The sequence below is a fragment of the Pezoporus wallicus genome, unplaced genomic scaffold, assembly GCF_028554395.1.
Source record: "Pezoporus wallicus isolate ANWC-B61680 ecotype Strahan unplaced genomic scaffold, APGP_CSIRO_Pwel_v1 contig_6658, whole genome shotgun sequence".
Classification (NCBI taxonomy): Eukaryota; Metazoa; Chordata; class Aves; order Psittaciformes; family Psittacidae; genus Pezoporus; species Pezoporus wallicus.
In genome coordinates, this window is record NW_026642312.1 from 2,218,323 (window position 1) to 2,238,405 (window position 20,083).

Sequence of the window (20,083 nt, forward strand, 5' to 3'; positions counted from 1 at the left end):
AGTCTCTGTTGTGTGGTGCTTGACCTTCACTATCTAATTTTAATGCTCAGGAGTAGACTTGTTACAGCTGAAATATAGACAACATTTCTGTGCAGGCAAAGTAGTTTTAACTAGTTCTGCTGAATCCCTGCAGCTCATATTTTGCAGATGGCTGGCCAAATGTTGGTCCATTTTAAAGTCACGTTCGGCAGCCTCTGCCAAATTTCAGGAGTTTTCACCAAATGCTGAATGCGTTAGGATTTGTTTAACATCAAAAGTTTAAGGAAAGTGGGTATAAAATCTACAAAGCCATGGACAAACCTCATTGATTTCTCCTGTCTTTGCATTTTGCAAAAGTATTTTTGCAGTATTTGCTTGGGGTTTTGTGTTTGGTTTTGTTTTCTTGCTAATTTAGGTCTTTGCCTAGGCTGATTTTTTTAAAGGGTTTAAAATTGGACTTACACTAAATACAGGGTATTGTAATTGGGAGTGTCAGGTGACCTTATGTGAAAAAATACTGCTTAATAATATGTGAAAAAATGAGAAAGCAAAAGCCTAGCTTCATGTGCAATGCAGGAAACAAATACAACATCTACATCACTGAAAAGTGCTGTGAGTTATATATGAAAAAGCCAAAACCAGCAGAACAGGATGGGTAAAAATTGGAAGGCAAGCGGAGCTATATCATTTCTTGCCATGAGGTGAAAGTATATTTGAGTTATTGTCAAGATCCTTGGTGAAAGTGGGAAGAAGGGATACAGAGCAAGTCTTTGGAGCAGCAGGGAGAAGCGGTACAAAGCAATGAGGCAAAAGATCCTTCAGGAAAGGAGGAGCAAACATGGGACATGGAGATTCAGCAAATGAACTTTGCAGGCCTGGGAGTGTGTTTTAATGTGCAAAGGAGACAGCCGTGGATCTTCAGATGCCATTTCTGGTTACATGTTAAGGTTCAGGGTGAGGGTGGCCTTCAGGGTGGTTGCCCTGGGAAGGTATGGGGTCTCCTGCACAATGTCTCCCAGATGTTCAACCTGGGGCAGCAGCTCTAAACTGGCCTCCAAGGGCCCCTTCCAACCCAAACCTATCTCTGTTTGGAGCCTAGTGAGAAGGTGTGATCATGGAGAAAGTGGCAATCTCCATTTCAGGAGGAGAGAGCCATGAGGAGTATTTCACCAAAAACTGAGATAATGCTAATAAAAAGGCAATATGCCAGAATTGTGAGAGACTTGACAGGTATGGGACCTGTGTAGATTAAATTTGCTGTGTGCATGCGAACAAGTCTTAGAACAGTCCTTGCAGAGATTTAATTTATAAACATGAGAAAATGGGATTTTTATGAAATATGCAACTGGTAGTAAATCAGTTTACTTTTTACTTTGGGGAGATAATCTGAGGAAGAGAACAGAGCCTGTCTCTGTGAGAAAATAAGGAGCATTGATGCAGATACTCTATCACTTGTGATTAAGGCAAATATTCTTTGTGTGTGGATACATATGATATGCATTTGTATCCTCCCCAGTGTTTTCTAGCACTCAAAAGTAATCAAAATGGAATTTGGTGAAGAAATGATAGCTATTCCACAGGGCATTTTGAAGAGACAGTGAGTTGACCTTCTTCTAGTTTTATGTGTCTCAATTTATGTCTCAATTTTATTTGTCTATACTCATAGAAATAGAAATAGCTTTTGAGAGGAAATGAATCACTGGCCTCCACGTGAGGAAGATCTGAAGACAAATAACCTCAGCCTGGAGTTTATCATACTTCTGTAATGTAATCACAAATGCTTTTCACCTTTGTGGATGAGCTTTGGGAAAACCTGAATGAAACACTTGCATGCTGCTTTGAGACCAAAGTATGCCCCTGTGAGTTTCACTTACATACATTTTGGATGATTGATCAGCATCAGCTAGAAGATAGCGAGAAAGTCATACTGCAGGGCAATATCTCTGACGTGCTCATTTTGCTTCTGTTCTGTGCCCCTACAAGCACTGCTTGCCTAAAAAAAGGCCCAGAAAAATTAGTGGTTATGGTCTCACCTTAGGGGATGGATTTCTCCACAGCCATCAGTGGAAATGGCAGTGGTTTTGGCCTCTTTCATACAGGTATCAGACATCCTGTTCAATAAGGACTACCCAGGGAATTTGTTCTGAAGGGCTTCCCACTGTCACGGCTCATAGCTCTCTTGGCTTCAGGATCAGTGTTTTCCATGTTCTTTGGGGAGGCAACCATCTGCAGCAACTGATTCACCCCTCCATGATCTCTCCCTGTCATAAATATTCTGGCACTTTGTTAAGTGTAGCTTTAAATGAGGCACATTTTGGCTTCACTGCAGCTGTTTTCTTTCCCATGGTCCTGCACCATTATCTTCTGCAGTCTCGTGTGTTTTTTATATTATTCTCTGCCTTGTTGTGCCGGTTGTTCATGACTCTACACAAAGGCGGTAGGTGCCCTAGGGCAGCATGCAATAGATATTCTTCCAGCACCCCAGCACATTCTCCTCTGCGTTAGTTCTTGCAGCAGGAAAGATTTCCATTTTCACTGATTTTCACTGTTGTAACTGCTGCCCTAGTTATTCCTGTGCCTCCTGGCTGCGCCTATTAAAAAGTGCTGTTCCCTGATATAACCCAGGTCAAGTGAAAGCTGTGAGTGCTCTGAAATGATGTTATTTTGGGTTTAGAGTCTTTATTTAAACTTCTCCCATGGCACACTTTCATACAGCTTTGATATTGGATGGTGAGTGGATAGTGTCAACACGTAAAACTGAAATCTTGGTCGTGGTCACAGTAATAGGTATTTCAAGTAACAGTAGGAATCTTGCAAAAATGTTTATTCTTGCTTTCCATTGCTCACAGTGGGCAAAAAAAAAAAAAAAAAATACTGGTTGCACTCAGTACGGCTTGTTTTTTGTTTCAGATTATAGTAATTCTAATTCAGGGTAAATTTGATTGAAATTTTGGTACACTGACTCTTTTTTAAGACAAAACCATGATGCCTGCATTTGCAGTTTCTTTTGAATGGCAAAGAAGCAAGAGACACAAGAATTTTAGCTCTTATTTTCAGGGCAGTCCTAATGCTCTTCCAAGAATGGCCTCTCCAAAGACAGGCCATGTACCACTGGGTTGTCCAGGTGTCCCTCTCTCAGGATGGGCATCTCTTCTTCCTTCAGATCATGGTTTTGGGACATGGTCTCTTGCTGGGGACTGAGATTATTTCAGTGGGTTGAAGCAGTGTCAGCATTTGCAGCCCTGTGGACAAGGCTGACTGCCAGCTTTAGTAGGGGAGCAGGGAGGAAGTAAAGTATTTTAATAGTGGGCTAACAGGAATTGACCTCAGATGGCATTTCAGTCATCTGACACATGATCTACATCAGATGCTGAACCAAAATTAGAGATACTGAATTAGGGTAAAAGTGTTGCAAAACAAAACCCCAAAACAAAAGGAAAAAAAGTAATAGTTTTCAAGCTACAAGGTCAGACTCCTTCCACCCCTTCAGGGCTATCTCCTCATACTCTATGTATGTGCAGTCTTCTTCAGCCAGAATAAATATGCTGTGCTATTTTTATCCCATTTCCTCCCACTCCTGTGCCTATGGCCATGGAAGTCTTACACACACCTATGTCAGAGTACCAGCTGTTTCCCTCTAATTGCCTACCACGGGCCCTTGCCTTTACAAGAAATGGATCCAGAAGCAGAGATGCAGATGTGGTATCGCCCAGGTTGCATGGACACAGCGGTCTGATTATGCCATATGTACAGAGCACCAGGTCTGTCAGGTGTCCTTCTGGCAGCACAGTTCCTGCAGCAGTAACAGGGGAGGCAGAAGCTGGCTTGTACCTCCAATACCAAAGATTTCACTGTGACAGGATTTAGTAAATGACAACGCAGCCAACAGTTGTTGGGAGAGAGATTATTTGACACAGGAGAAAGACTGTTCCCTACATCAGGTTGCTTTTTGATTGAACACTCTGTCTCTCTTCCGTTTTCTTAGGAGAGGGCAGGTAGGAGGAGGGAAAACGTTACAGATGTTCACTGAACTGAACATAGTTCCAAATTGAGTGAGTTTTTGCTGTCATGCTTAAGTAGGTAACTAGCTAAAACTGACTTGAAAACATCTTAGGCAGAATCCCAGCTTTAAAGAAACCATAGGAACAGGCCAGCTTTCACTAGGTCACAGTCTGCTTTTCCATGATAAGCAAAACTGAGGACTGACAAGAATTACACTTCTTGGATTTTACTTGCTCTTATTTGTAGCACATGCACTGGTCAAGTATTGACTGCATGGTCAATAGTTAACATCAAATGAAGTAGAAAGTGTTCCCTTCTAGATATAGACTGTTTAAATTTTATGTGGTATGTAGGTACTAAAACATTTGAAAAAGCAGAAAAAAAAACATATAATACACATGGCTTTCTCAGTGGATTTTCTTTTTAATGCCTTTATATGTCTAATCCGATAAAAAATATGATATCAGTCATCCAGTAGTCTCTGAGAGGATCACGTGAGAAATGGCCAGATTTGTAGAACCAACAGACTTTGAATTAATGGACAGACTTTGAATTTTTGGCAGCAGAGGTATGTAGCTGTAGACTTGAACCAAACCTTTTCTGCCAACATTAGTGAATAGTGCTGAGAGCTCAGGCAAAATAGGACAAAGCTAGACTTGACATTTCTCTCAGAATTGTTGCTTTTTGAATCACTGCCTTTGCATACAGAAGTTTGTTGGATTCATCCATTATGCATGTCCTAGGAATTTGATAGAGGTCTCATATGTTCCTTCTAAGAGGATAAAGCCAGCTGTAGTACCCAATTGTAAAGACATGGTTACTGGCTTGAAATATCATTAGGTGTATTATTTGGTATTATTCTGACTTGAATCTTTTTGATGGGAGTTTATATAAATGCTAGTTCTCTCTGATTTTAGTGAACATTAGGGACAGCACACAATTACTCATTTTAAAAAAATGGCTCAAGAGGTTAGTACCTGGTCCCCTAGTAAAGATTTTATCTTTCCTAGCGATAACATAATGTGTTACAAAAAGACATTGCATAATAATACCAGCTGTAGATCTTGGTGTCTGCCTTCTTGAGAAGTGTTTTAGGAATAAGACTTACTTCTACTAACCTGTTCATGTACTTACCGGATTGTGCTGAGCTTGGAATTACTCTGTGGTTTTTTTTCTGTTATTTCTAAAAGAAGAGTCACCGATGTCAGTGGCTTTGTTTTAATCATGTTTGATGAATAGCAATTTACTGTGTCATTTTCACCTATTAGGTTAGATGTTCATTAAAAACGCAGGAGAAGGTACCATCACCAACAGTCTTTTCTTGCAGCATCTGGATTTCTTAGTTTTCCCTTCAAGTTTGATGTGAATAAGCCATCTGAAAGTAGGATGACATCTGAAATATGTATGATCAAGCTAACTTCTTCTATTAAATAGTTGTTTTTATTACTACCTAGTTCTGTGTGATTTTATTGACAAGCTATACAAACCTTTCTAGAGATATGTTCTGTTGTATATGAAACGAACGCGGAATACGGATGCTACTGATGAAATTTTATTGATTTTTGTTCACACAAAAAGTGTACAAAATAGTGTCCCATAAAAAAATTGAGACCTTGCCCTGGTTTATATTCTTCTTACTTTGTGAGAGATTTAATTGAAAATCTAAAAGGAAATTAAACTTAACAGGAGATTAGATTACCAACTTCATGGCTGACATGCCATGAAAGATGAAGTGCCTCTGTCTTTCATACTGCACTTCAAAGATGCTTTATGAAGTATTTGGGATTTCTTGTGGATTTAAGGATATCAGATATGACATCAGAAGCTTCAGTAGTGAAAATATTCTAAGGTACATGGATAGAGAAGCTACTAAAATTCTTATATAGTGTTTGGAAGATGAGGATGAAGAACCTTCTGCGTTGTCATCTTAAACTGAAAAAGCAAAAAGAAAGCTACAGAAGCTAAATCATCTGTATGCAGCCTTACTAACAGTTCATTTCCTAAGAATCTTTCCAAAGAAGCATTTGGTAGGATTGCTTTTTCAGGGGTAGCCTCTAGAGTATTTCATCATGTCAGCCATTCCACAGGAGTATAAATTAATGGTAACATACCTCTTACGAAAGTCCCTTTTGGAATTTGCCAGTCTGCCTTACCTGGTACACAGTGTGTCTCTGGGGAAGATTACTCAGAAGTATCTACTTGGCTGTCATTTCTTCATACAAAAGAGATCAGAGTTCAGCCTGTAAAACCAGAGAGGGAGAGAAGGAGAGCTGCTCAAGTCTTTCTGCCTGTCCTCCTTAGGTGGTAAAACTTAGCCCAAGTCACAGAGCTGTTTTCACTGGTTTGGGTACTGTGCTTGGTAAAGATTTGTCTCTCTGCAGAGGTATCACAGTGCTCCTTGACAGAATGTGATTTCTTAAAGCCATGTTTATCCCAGGGACCTTGTCAGAAGTTGGGTTACCATCCTCCACATACTTTGGTATTCTGTAGCTGTCTGAAGCAGGAAGGAAGCGTTTGTGCTTGTGAAACTGTGCTGGAAATAATTCAGCTGTTTACATGTGACAGAACGCTTTTAAACCAGACTACCTGAAATTGGTTAGCTGTTCCTCTCTAAAGTGGAGCTGCCAGAAATACTTCACTGTTGGCAAAAAAGGAGGTGAAAGCCATGATCAAGAAGCCCTCTATATGGTGTAATCTAAGGCTATTTGTCTATCACTGGCGACAGCAGAAGGGAGATTCAGCATCTATAGGAAATATAAATGAAAAGGTTATAACTCTGTACACACCTTGATATGGATTACAACATCATCAAAAGCATCATCACAAAAGACAGCTAAACTTGACTATTAATTTCAAAGGCCACAGTCTTTTTCACAAACTGCATACAGTTTTATGCACACTCCAGTGTTTTTGGCATCTGCAGATTAAATATAATTTTAACTCTTATCAGTGCAATAGATGGAATTATCTATAGCCCAGAAAAGGTTCATGTACCGACTGCAGATATTCCGTAACGAGTGGTGTCCCTCAGGGATCGGTGTTGGGGCCGATCTTGTTTAACATCTTCGTCACTGACATGGACAGTGGGATTGAGTGCGCCCTCAGCAAGTTTGCCGATGACACCAAGCTGTGTGGTTCGGTTGATACGCTAGAGGGAAGGAATGCCATCCAGAGGGACCTCGACACGCTTGTAAGGTGGGCTGGTGCCAACCTCATGAAGTTTAACCATGACAAGTGCAAGGTCCTACACCTGGGTCAGAGCAATCCCAGGCACAGCTACAGGTTGAGCTGAGAAGAGATTCACAGTAGCCCTGCAGAGAAGGACTTGGGGGTGTTGGTCGATGAGAAAATGAACATGAGCCGGCTTCAGTGTGCGCTTGCAGCCCAGAAAGCCAACCGTATCCTGGGCTGCATCAAAAGGAGCATGACCAGCAGGTCAAAGGAGGTGATCCTGCCCCTTTACTCTGCTCTTCTGAGACCTCACCTGGAGTATTGTGTGCAGTTCTGGTGTCCTCAACATAAAAAGGACATGGAACTCTTGGAACAAGTCCAGAGGAGGGCCACGAGGGTGATCAGGGGACTGGAGCACCTCCTGTATGAAGACAGGCTGAGAAAGTTGGGGCTGTTCAGCCTGGAGAACAGAAGGCTGCGTGGAGACCTCATAGCAGCCTTCCAGTATCTGAAGGGGGGCCTATAGGGATGCTGGGGAGAGAGTCTTCATTAGGGACTGTAGTGATAGGACAAGGGGTAACCGGTTAAAACTTAAACAGGGGAAGTTTAGATTGGATATAAGGGGGAAATTCTTTCCTGTTAGGGTGGTGAGGCACTGGAATGGGTTGCCCAGGGAAGTTGTAAATGCTCCATCCCTGGCAGTGTTGAAGACCAGGTTGGACGAGGCTTTGAGTGACATGGTTTAGTCTGAGGTGTTCCTGCCCATGGCAGGGGGTTGGAACTAGATGATCTTAAGGTCCTTTCCAACCCTAATTATTCTATGATTCTATGATTCTATATAGTATTTTCAGGACGGGACCTGGAGGGACACAAATGAAAACATTTGGAGCTTCAGGTGTTCAAGTCAAAGCACATTGCAAGAGAGAGATTTTGCAGATACCAAGGATGGAGAAATTGATATTTTCTACAGCTCTTACTTGTTCTGACAGTGCAATTTTAGTTGGAAAAATTAAGCACTCCTCACAGAAATAGTGGAAAAGAACAGTAGGAAAAATGCTCATTTTTGCTACGGGGATGAGGTTTCTTTTGAAGTCAGTGGTAGTTTCTTGCCTACATGGTCTTTGAAAGGGGAAAAAAAAGTCAGAAGACTGCAACAAAAAGACTATGCTTATATTTGAAAGAGAAAAACTTCATTATGATTACCTGATGATACTCTGCCTGGTTTGTTCATTCAAAAAAAGCAGTATTAGAACTGCTGTGTAAGTGGATTGACTGAAGTTTGGAGGGTGGGTTGGTGAGATGTTCCAGGTTGGCCTCAGTGCCATGGCCCTGTCAGCATGCATCAGCTATAACTCATAGGAACTAAATCCAACAAGTCGTATTCCATCCTTCATGCTTTTTGAACCTAGTCTTGTTTTAACAGTTTGCTGGGTGTACCAGATGATTGATGCTGTCACAATGAAGATAAAACTTATCATTCTGTCATTTTTACTCCGTATTTTAGAACCATTTTGGTGCAAGCTGGAATTTAAAGCAATGTTACACGTTTTTTTCTATGGTTCGCTTTAGTTATAAAAATAATCCTTCTAATTCTCAGTGATTCATTGGCAGACATTTCCTACATACAGACCTAGAATGAATTAGTAGGTTAGTTGAATCTGAATGTCTTGAAATATATGTGCTGGCTGTATTTCTTTTCAAATATGGTACAAGGAGATACAAATGAATATAGGATTGGAACATTGCGAAATTCATGAAAGGAGAACAATTAGGCACATGCATATTTGGCCTAGTTTCATAATAAATGTCACAGGATAATATCAGCTATCCACAATTACACGGGATATAATGAAAAGGTCATTACACTGAAAAAAATGAATTGAGCTAAAATTTTAGCATATAATACTGTCAGAGTTTTTACCTGTAAGGATGGCCTGCAAGGACTGTGCTTTGTTTGCTTTAGGGCTGAGGCCTCAAAATGGAATTTAAATGGTCTTGTACTATCCATGATTATTAGCAGGTCATAAAATTACTGTAAAAAGGAGAGACACTGACTTGTGGTATAGCAGGAGTTCCATTATACACTTCACAAATAGATATTTACCTTATCTTCAAGTCTACTTGACTTAAATTTACTGTTCATATCAAATTATGAAGTTGCCTGTGTCACAAGTCACAAGCTACTGCTGTTGAACCCAGAGAAATAAGGTCCAACTCAGGATGAAAACGATGAGAGCTAAACTTGCTTGGTCCTTCAGAAACCAGCTGCTGAAGATTGGTTTGGGTTCACTTCCACATGTGCTACATTATTTGCTCTTTCTGTGTTTCAACAGGCCTTGAATCGGGGCATCGCTGCTGTCAAGGAAGATGCTGTGGAGATGCTGGCCAGCTATGGGCTGGCATACTCCCTGATGAAGTTCTTCACGGGTCCGATGAGTGACTTCAAAAATGTAGGTCTGGTGTTTGTGAACAGCAAGCGAGACAGGATCAAAGCAGTTTTGTGCATGGTTGTGGCTGGTGCTGTAGCTGCTGTATTTCATACCTTAATAGGTAAGGTCACTTCACATCTAATTAATGTCTTAATTTGCTTCTTTCACCTGTTTTTCAAACTGATTAATGTGTAGGTTTAAGATTTCATTTGTAAGGGCAACAGGAGATGCAAAAGAGATTAAATCTTGGGCAGGTATCACACCCATCTATACAATTTTTATTACTTTTTAAACAGGTTAAGTGGCAGATTCCACCTCCAGGGCTCTCCTGCCTGGCAGCAAAACATGCTGCTGCTCTCTTTCGGTCAGGTGTGTGAGTAAAACTTTGGCAAGGTTGACAGGTTGCATGAAGCTGATAGCTCAGTCTTACTCTAGCAGTATTGTCACAAATGGGTTTAGGTTTTCATGGTAGGTCTGTTCGTCAGAACTCATTGTTTTTTTTTTGTGTTTGTTTGTGTACTGCCTCTGTACCTATCCGTTTACTATTTATCTCACAGTACAAAACTCTAAGCAAGTAGGTGCCAGCATCCTCATTAAAATATCAGTATAACCCAGTACTAGTGCTAGTTGTCACCCACTTCTGTTGAATAGTTGATCTGTTGAATATTCTGTTTTTCTGTAAGAGAAATCATTACTAAAAGCACTTTACACCAAACTGAGCCCAGCTCCCTGAGTGTACTCTGGAACAAACAAAATACACAAGCAGATACAAACTGAACATAAAAAGTAAGACAGCCACAGGATTTGCCAGTTTCTGAGAGCCTGGAGAAATGAGATATCAACCCAAGCATCAATCACAGCAGTACAAAGCTATGTGACTTGGAAGACTTCAGCTTCATCCTCTCCAAGAGCTGCACCAGATTCTCTGCACCTTCTGGCTCATTCTACAGAGCCAAAACCTCTGGACCTCAACAAGGAGGAACAAGAGACTGGAGGAAGAAGCAATAGGTATATTGCATTCAACAGGTAAAATACTAAAAGCTGGGAACTCTAAGGGAAGGGATGAAGGAGGTAATGCAACAGCCTATGAAAGCATGTGTTGGTTGACAGGCAGTAGAGTTGGTTGACTAGCAGTAGGAGGTCATTCCATTGCAGAAAGATGGGAAATGTGAGCGTGATGGTGATAGCTGGAGTTGCTGTGAAATTACAGAGTGGTTTGTAAGTGAGACACATTTATTATTCAGGCTGTTAATATCTCAAGAGCAGGACAGACTATTTTAGTGGCTGCCCAAGTAGGTACAAGACCCATCCAGTAAATACAAATGCCCCCTGCTCTTAACCCTTTAAAAGGCTGCCAGTTATATTCACCAGCTTTATATGCCTCCCAAGCACTCCAGTTTGTTTGACCATCATGTCTTCTATTCCACCAGTGATATAGCAGCCCTGTGCTGTTAACCTTTATGTTACAGTCATAATAAATGCTTACAGTAACAGCTCACTAGCCATGGCCAGGGATAAGGTGCTGCTGATTTTATAAGCTGAATTCATGCATTTGAATTAATTTAATTCACTGGTATCAGTCAGTCAGTTCCTCAGTATGTTTACAGTTGAGGCTGCATTACTGAGTCAGTAATATAAACTTTGGGCCATTTGTACATTTGGCTTTCATATTTCTTTGCTTGGAATGTTTCTTCAGCCCCCAGAGCTGCTCTTCTAGTTGCTCACTTGTTTTCCTGTCAGTGCTGGTCAAAGATTTTGGCTTTGCCAGCTGGATAAAGAAGTAGTTTGTAGTCATCCAGTATTTTATTTTAAGCTATGATGGATTTTAAGAAAATTTGAAGAACAGCTATTCAGTTTCCAGGGGAAAGACATAGCTGGATTTTCTGTGTGAGACTTCTTATTGAAGGGAGGTGTTTGGGGCAACTATTGGAAAGCATGCCAGATAAGTTTCTTGCCTTTTCTGGGAAGTAGAGCTCTGCTGAGTTCAGAATCTCTGAAATGCCTTCTCTGCAGATATTGGGGAAAGAAAGAAAAAAGAAGCTGTACTTACCATGCTTCAAGGTCCTGAATAAAGGGCTTCGCAGTCTTTCAGCTGCTTATGGTGGCAGACTGCAAAATATTTTTTAGTATTTTAACTTGTCTATGCCTGAAAATATGCAAAGGCCACAGCAGAGACTGGCAGAGCGCCCGAGAGAATGGAGTTAGTCAGATTCCAGCACCAATTGCCTGGGTGATGTTGCCAAGTTTTATGTTCCAAGTTTTCTCTGAGCCTGTTTCAAATCCTGATTATTCTTCTCTGACCCACAGATGCACAATCTGCCTAGCAGGAGGAAGAGGAGTCCAGTGACAGACAAGCAGCCTCCTAGGACATGCAAGCCTATCACAGGCTATCTATAGAGGACCCAAATACAGGTTACTGATGCTCAGCAGATGAAAAAGAGAAACAAACAATGCTGGGGGGACTGAGTTTCTTCCACATGCCATGTCTATGGGGCTAAGGAAGATGACATGACTGTCTGCTATGGACTGCTGAAGCCCAGGAAGAAACACAGAACAAAAAGCCCAATGAAATAAGGAGGAGTACTGAAATTTGGAAGGAAGAAAACAAGTCGTGGTAGAAACACAGTGACCACAATGAATCACCACATTTCCAACTGTGATAGAGACTATTTGCAGTCTGCACACACAACTCCTCACAAACAGCAGCCTCTGCATAGTTACAATATCAAAACAGACCATTTCTCCCACCTGACTCATGCTTAATTGCTTCAGCGCCAGCTCCCCACTACTGCTTCCCTACCGCAGCTAACGCAGTCCCCTGTGGGAGTGACTGCCTGAGCCAAACCACTCCAACTCACAGCTCTGGGTCCCTCAGTCATCACCACACCACATTCCCGTGAATATCCACAAAGTCCTCACCAACAGTTCCTATCACTCCCCTGTACAGGTGGCAGTAAGAACTAAGAAGCAAGTTGACCTTGACCAAAGGGTTTTGAAACCATATTCTCATCCCACTTAAAATGCTGCTTCAGACCTTGGTCAGGACAGTACTTCTGAATCTACTGTTTCAGTTGTGATCTGGAAGTAGAAGATAGTATGCTGCCTACCTTCCCTTCTGCTACTTTGAGGGCAGCTACTACCACCAGTTCGCGTTTCCTGGTGGGAGCTTCGCTGTGTACCCAGGGTCTAAAGCATCTTGTTATTTCAGAGATTGGGTTTTGGTGGGAATATTTGGCTGTAAGAGAAGGGATTCAAGACTCTAAGCCTGTCTGTGAATATTTGTGACATCTTACTAAATTGCCAGCTTGACAGAGGAAAGAAATCATTTATATACCATTATGCTAACATGATGCAATTCATGGTGTTGCTGGTAAGCCCCCCCGTACTGTGTCCTTCTAACACTAGTGTCATGAAAGACATGCACATTTTTTTGGCAATAAAACAGCATTGTTCAGCCTTTCACTAGTTTACTGAGAAATAGTATACTGAAAAAGATTCTTTCCTTTTGCATATTAATATTACTTTCCACAGCTCTCTGAGGTTCTGGAAATGACAAGGCAGAAGTGACTTTGAGGAGAAATCCTCTTTGCTTAAATAAACATCCTTAACTGGAGCCTACTACTTCTGATTAAAAACTTTACTAACCAGGCGAACCTATAGCAGGCTGAATGGTTGAGACATGTGAGTGATTTGTTTTGTGCCAGTTTATTACTGACAGGCTATTGGACATGGGCCACTGCCTGCACAGGCTGCGCAGGAGAAATCTTGAGCAGCTGCTAGCAAATCAGGTGATTACATTGAACTTCCTATGTGCATGGTCACTGCATTACATGAAAGATCTGCATAACAAGTGAGATACAGGTGTAATCCCACCTTTCAGAGTGACACTACTGTAATAACAGTGGTTTATGATAACCTGAGGGTTTTTTTTCCAGTCAGTCTTGTTCTGGTATGCCCACTGCAATGGCCTGTACTAAACATTTTGCTCTGAAAAGGATGATAGCACAGGAACACAGAGCAGAATATAATCCAGGCTTGCATTTTTTCTTTGTTCTAAAAGATGATAAAATGTCATTCATTGAAAATGTCTCCTATTTCAGCATCTTCAGATGGCCATTGCTAAAGCAGCAATGTGCTTCCTCAGCTGTCCCTGCTCCTTCTTCCACAGCAGAGGCAGTTTCATATCAGCAAGGTATTCAGGGCAAAGGAAGAAGGAAGAAAGACTATGATCAAAGCATTTGTGGATTTTAGGATAGCAATAATTGAGTTGGAGTTATAACAGGCTAATTTTGAGACTTATGAGATGTTGGCCTTCCTAAAGCTATTTCAGAGACCAACAGTTATAGATAGATTTGTGAAAATCAACAGTGCCATTTTGGAACTAGAGCTTAGCACAGGAAAAGATGATTGCAGTAATCAGACTGCCCTGAGATGCTCCTAATCTGGTTTGGTTTCTTGGGGTTTTTTTTTAGTTTATTTATTACTATAAGCAAAAAAAATCACAATGCTAATCAAAGACAAAGGAATCTTTTGTACCCTCTGCTATCTCCAAATGAAGATTTGCCATTCATTTTTTATATTTTTATAAATAGCATATATCTGTCTGCCCAAATCACTTAGCTGAACAAACACCCCTGACCAGTACCAGTTTTGGCCACGTGAGCCGTCCTTCTTACCAACAGCAGAATAGATTTCACATATCAAGTCTCCCAGTTCATTTTTTAACTGGCAGTGCAGTATGAAATGGAATGTATCTAAAGAGAACACACTTTAACCCAAAAACATTCTTGGATTTGTTTTTCCCTCTAGCTAAGCTAATATTGACATATGTAACTGTCTGGAAGTAAATGGTATCACTTCCTATGAGGGTTTCTTTTTGTTTTCTTTATGATGTAAGTGTAACATGCTGGGTAGTAGACAACTCCAAAATGACCATGGTACAGCTATTTGTTGAGACTGCTGGCATCATTAAGAGTATGTTCAGTTGTTTTGAGAATGTCTGACATTTATGGTAGTAATTGCCTTGTTAGAGGAATCAGTGTAGAGAAGAGGTGATCCAATTAGCTATGCAGTTTTCAGTGTCATTTCTTAAGCTTCTGTGTCTTAAAACTTAACTGGAAAAGTCAAAAACAGGAATTCCTGCTTAGATTCTGTAGCAAAACTACGCCATAGACATATCAAAATATATAAGGTATTAGAGGAGTGCAAACAGGCAGCTTGTCCTGGGGTTGGACTACTCTGTTTTGGTTGAAATTATGCAAGGAATGGGAAGAGCCATCTGCTTTAGATTCATGTAATACTCTTCAGCTCTGTTGTCTGTGTTATTAATTTTGTACTATGCTTCATAATAAGTTTGTAAGGTTGGCCAAGGTTAAATTCTAATTGCATCAACAATTGCTTTATTCACAGCTCTGAGACACATGCCTGTATATTTGTCAGTAAATCTCATTCGCTGAGTCCTTCTTTCTGAGGATAGAAATGTTTCTGGACATCAGCAAAAGTGATTGTGTGCTTTCACTGCCATGTGGAACAGCTGGCCATTTTAAAACTAGCTATTAAGCTTTCCCATTACAATTTTAAAATCAAAATCACATTGAAAAGTACAGTTAGAGTTTTTGGGGGGTTGGTTGTTTTTTTTTCTTCTCTGGATGGGAGAGAGAAAAAAGAATCTTAAAGCAGGTGAGGTACTGGAACAGGCTGTCCAAGGAAGTTGTGAACTCTCCATCCCTGGCAGTGTTCACGGCCAGGTTAGATGGGGCCTTGAGGAACCTGGTCTAGTGGAAGGTGTCCCTGCCTGTAGTAGGGGGTTGGAACTGGATGATCTTTAAGGTCCCTTCCAACCAAAACCATTTATGATTCTATGATTCTTACAGAGCACGGTGCTGATACCTCTGGAAATCTTAAAAATGTGGTGCTGTGGGCTGTGGTGGTACAAGTCCCTTGAGAGCGCTCTGCCAATAAACTACAACCCTCTGGTGACCTGTCTGTTCCTAGAAGTGAGAGCAGTTCAGCCTCTGACCCTTCTGATTCTGTTTGTTTCCTGGTTTCCCACAGCAGTTTTAAAGCTTTTGTGAAGGAGAAGTATAAAGCAACTTCAACAGAACCTGAGAGTCAGATGGATGAGTCTGACCCTCACAGCAGCCTTCCAAACTTCTTCATTCAAATAAGTCAATTCTGAAATGTCCATGTACTGCCGTGCCAGAAAAGCAGCTTTCCGCAGGGCATTACCACACAAAATTCCATGGATAATGAGAATTTTCAAGATACTGAGCAAAAATCAGTGTATGGTTATTCGTGCAAAAAATAAAAAGGGGCTGTTCTTATGTGTGGCTGGACTGCAACAAGCACATCAACACTTTGAGAACTAAACTGGCCTCCTTGAACTGAGGAAAGGTTGGAGTCCTGGTTTAAAGTTCTTCCCCAACCCCATTCAAAAGGAAACAAGGCTTGGAGTGCCTCAGGAGTATGGCTAAGCAACTTGGGGATTTCTGGGTGAACTGGGAGACTGCGAGTCTAACAGTCATAGTTCAGATAAAAGACATGTAGATAGGGACCAGCATAGGGAAAGGTAGAGTTTTTAACATTTTAGCATCTTTTGGGCATCCTGGATATCTGGAATGAGGCTCACACCTGTTCCAAATGCTGTCAAACCACCTCCTTCTATTTTACTACCTTGTTTACACTGTCTTGTTTGGACTGAAAAAGTCTTTTCAGTCCTGTTAAACATTTACCTGCTATATCGATTGCTAAGCCATCACAAAACAATGAGGACTTAAACTCCTCTTTAATTGCTTCCAAACACTTGTTTGTGAGTTACAAGAGAGAGTTTTAGGCTAAAAAGGTTGAATTGGGCAACTAACCTTAGTATTTGTCAATCTGATTATGTGACCTGCATGCATGAAAATGAGAACTTTCCTGAAATGCCATGTATGAAGGTCTGTACAATGATAATAGAATTGTTATATATGTAAAATCAGATAGATGTCAATATTTGAAATAATTAGAAAAGACACTAGTGGAAGAGAATTGAGGTAAGGTTCCCTATTCACAAGTAATGCTGCCATTATTTGTGTTGGAATGTTGACTTTATGAACTAGTCACTCTTTCAATAGCTATTGCAAGTGTATAGAGGAAACTAAGTAACGATATGCAGATCTAGAACATAGTTTATAAAAGATTAAAAACTATTTGTATTATTTTTAACCGTGCATATAAGTTCCCATAGTTCAGAGACTGCAGTCATAGCTAGCTCTTCATTATTCCTGGTCACTGGGAGGACTCTGGGGTCACTAAAACAGCTGGATAACATGGGTACCAGTAGAGGTATGAGGAGTTCTTCGGAGAGCTGCGTGGTGAATCCTTGCATCTGTGCTGTCTTTAACCCAACGCCTTGGGAAGAGAGACCTGGCAAGAGATGTGTTGCCCAACAGTAAAAATTCTTGTCTTGGGTTGAAACAGGACAGTGAAATAACATACTGGCAGTCGGAAGTGGCAAACCCCTGACATCCAGTGGTTTCCTCTTCTGACTGTGGCTTCTGAGATGTGGGCTGTAGATAAGGAAGGAAAATAAGGCTGGTCAGGGCTGCCCAGAGACTGTACAGGGTGCAGTGCCCTGACAGGTCCCAGTAGAGGTGATCATTAGGCAGAGTAAGGCAGAGGCTTAATGAGTGTGATTTTTGCATCCTTTCACAATTCAGAGTATTCTTTTACAGCTTTGGGCAGGTTTACAGATAACGTCATATGAATGCAGTGCCAATAGATAGTGTTGGTATTTATAAGTTACTACATACACAATGTCTAGTGAAAACAGCTTTTCTAACGAAGAGCCTTGAGTTAATGAAGGAGCAGTAGATTTTCTGGAGTACCAGTGTGTTCATTTAGCAAACAGATGTGGCACTTAATATACCTATGTCCCAACACAGACATTTGTTATCACTCTTCTGCCAAAGGTTACTTGAAAAAGAACCGTGAGAGTATTCCTTAGTCATAAACAGCAGCTGGTGAGACTGTAATACCCTGAAGCCCCTGCAGCTGTTTACTAAGTAGATGCATGTCCTAGGCTTCACAGCCTTTCAGGTACTTGTGAGTAGCTCACCCAGAGCCCATATGTAACCTTTATTATTCATTTCTCTTATTGTGTCTCTACAGCATATAGTGATTTGGGGTATTACATTATTAATAAGCTGCACCATGTGGATGAATCAGTGGGAAGTAAAACTCGGAGGGCCTTCCTTTATCTTGCTGCCTTCCCTTTTATGGATGCCATGGTGAGTGCCTGATACAGAGCTGAATTTTAACATTCAGGTTATTTTTTCTTTGGTGACTTTGGTTCACGAAGTCTGTTACCTGGTGGGAAGCTGCAGGTGGGCAGAAGGGAGGTGTGTCCTTTGCAAGCAGTAGCTCTTGGATGTACCTGGACACATTGTCCCCTGCTGCCTGGAAGAAGCATCTGGTTGGGCATACAGAGCTCATAACAAAAGTAAAAACCTCAGTTGTCCTGTTACAGTTACTGTTATGTGCATGCTGGAAAGCACTTGCAGAGCTCAGGGAATAAGCTCAGTATTTTCTCAAAGCGCATTTGTTGAAAATATATTTTTTATGATCATATTTACAAGCACAGCTAAGTCTGGTATATCTCGAATGCGTGAGAAAGAGCACCTACACGTGGGGTGGGCTGCTGATTTCCAGATCACCAGGCTTACTGCTTGTGGCCTGCACAACATAGAAATACAGCAGCTGTCTTTAATGCCTCTACTTCTGTGTAAAACTGGTAAAGAACAGCCTTCTCACAGCACACCTCCACCACGTTGTCTGCTTGAAACAGTCTCTGACCATAAGAAGTTGGATCATTAAGTTTTTTCTTCATATATAGATATATATATATATATATATGTATACACACACAGGACTCAGTATATCTCAGTGGGCCAATGAGGATTACACTTCAAAGGTGCATCCAGCCGGTGAATGATAATATTTTTTTCCCTTGAATTATTTATTATGATAAGCCATCCTGTGCAGCACCTGTTTCATGAATAAGGAGCAGTTTCTTATTAGATCTGCTCAGAAATCTCTGTGAAGTCTATAAAGTTACTCCCGTTCTCCCTGTCAGCCCTGGCTGTAAGGAAGTGAATGCAGCAGTGCTTTCTCTGTATTACTAGCTTAACATTTGCCCAGGTTCACACCAAATGCTGCTGGTAGAAAATAGCTTTAAAAGTTCTTTGTGTACAATGTAACAACCAGAAAACAGTATTCTGGGACCTGAAATCATTCACAAATATCATAATCATTTCCCAAACTCTCCTCTGTGTATTTTTAGGCATGGACCCATGCTGGGATTCTGCTGAAACACAAGTACAGTTTCCTAGTGGGATGTGCCTCCATCTCAGATGTCATAGCTCAGGTAATGACTCCACTTAGCAGTCACTGTTTCTGTTGTGTTACAGACTACAGACTCCCTTGCACAGAGACTGCCTTCTTTCTCTATCGTGAACAACAAGCCAGAGGAAGTAATCTTGTGGTTTGTTCTCTGACTGCTTGCTCCATCATGTGGAGGCTGTTTACTGACAGCTGTGGTTTAGGCTGGTCTCACTTGGCTGGATCAGCTCAGTTCCAAACCAATGTCAGGAGATGGGAACCAGGATCCTTTGGGCTAGGGCTATGTCTTACAGCGCCTCCACAACCATGTTTCAGAATGGCAGAAACATGTGCATTCTCATGTGTGACATGCATCACACAGTTGCACTGAAATCCTAAGTGGGGCTTGTAGATAGGGAGGTGAATGAAGGCTTGATTCTCCAATTCACTTGTCAGTTTTGCCCATGCTGTCTGATCCAGTGAAATACAGTAGTGTAAGCCACCTTCCAAGTGCCACTATGGCACTGTTCTTGCTAATGGTCCAAAAAGTGAAGGCTCAGAACTGCAGCAGAAGAGATCTGTGCTGATAGATCCTGGGTGATGCAGAGAAGACCAAATGTTGCTTCAACTTTTATTTGTGGGGGAGGTATTAATTATCTTGTTGCTTTGTACTAGATACACTTAAAAGCAGCATTCATACACATTGCTGCTGGCCAGTGTTGCAGCAGTTGAGAACCAATACACCACCCTCTTTTTAAAGCATATATAAAAATATTGCTAAATGGAGAGTCCCAGCACTTGTAAAACAGTTTCTGTACTGTCCCATTACCAGCTTAATGGTGTAATGACTGAGTAAGAAAGAGGCTAATAACAGTACAGCATCAAAGGAAATATGAAGTCAACAGCACGTAGTTCCATTTTCCATAGCATTTTCCTCCCACTAAATATGAGCAAACCATAAACCAGGTTGAACCATTCAGTCAGCTGCTGTTTCGTGTTTTGCATGTCTGCCCCTCTACAATACTGGACTAATCCCAGAAGACAATACTTATTACTGCACATGACCTTAGCTCTCAGGATATGCTCTTGTTCTGATGCAACCATGCAAAGTTTGCTGACCCTAGATGCATGTCAGGTCATATACA

General features: G+C 41.2%; 1 protein-coding gene across 2 annotated transcripts in view; it reads left to right on the forward strand.

Annotated features, from left to right (window-relative positions):
• ANKH (ANKH inorganic pyrophosphate transport regulator) overlaps positions 1-20,083 on the forward strand; it is a 97,051-nt gene that overhangs the window by 46,347 nt on the left and 30,621 nt on the right. Inside the window, exons 1-4 of one of the 2 annotated variants that reach the window (XM_057428888.1) lie at positions 10,273-10,607; positions 11,889-11,993; positions 17,730-17,848; positions 18,901-18,984. In XM_057428888.1, the coding sequence (XP_057284871.1) occupies positions 11,951-11,993; positions 17,730-17,848; positions 18,901-18,984 (246 nt within the window). In that variant the 5' untranslated portion in view covers positions 10,273-10,607; positions 11,889-11,950. Of the gene's footprint in view, positions 1-9,485; positions 9,703-10,272; positions 10,608-11,888; positions 11,994-17,729; positions 17,849-18,900; positions 18,985-20,083 lie in introns of those variants that run through there. The other variant, XM_057428887.1, reaches the window with a different exon arrangement.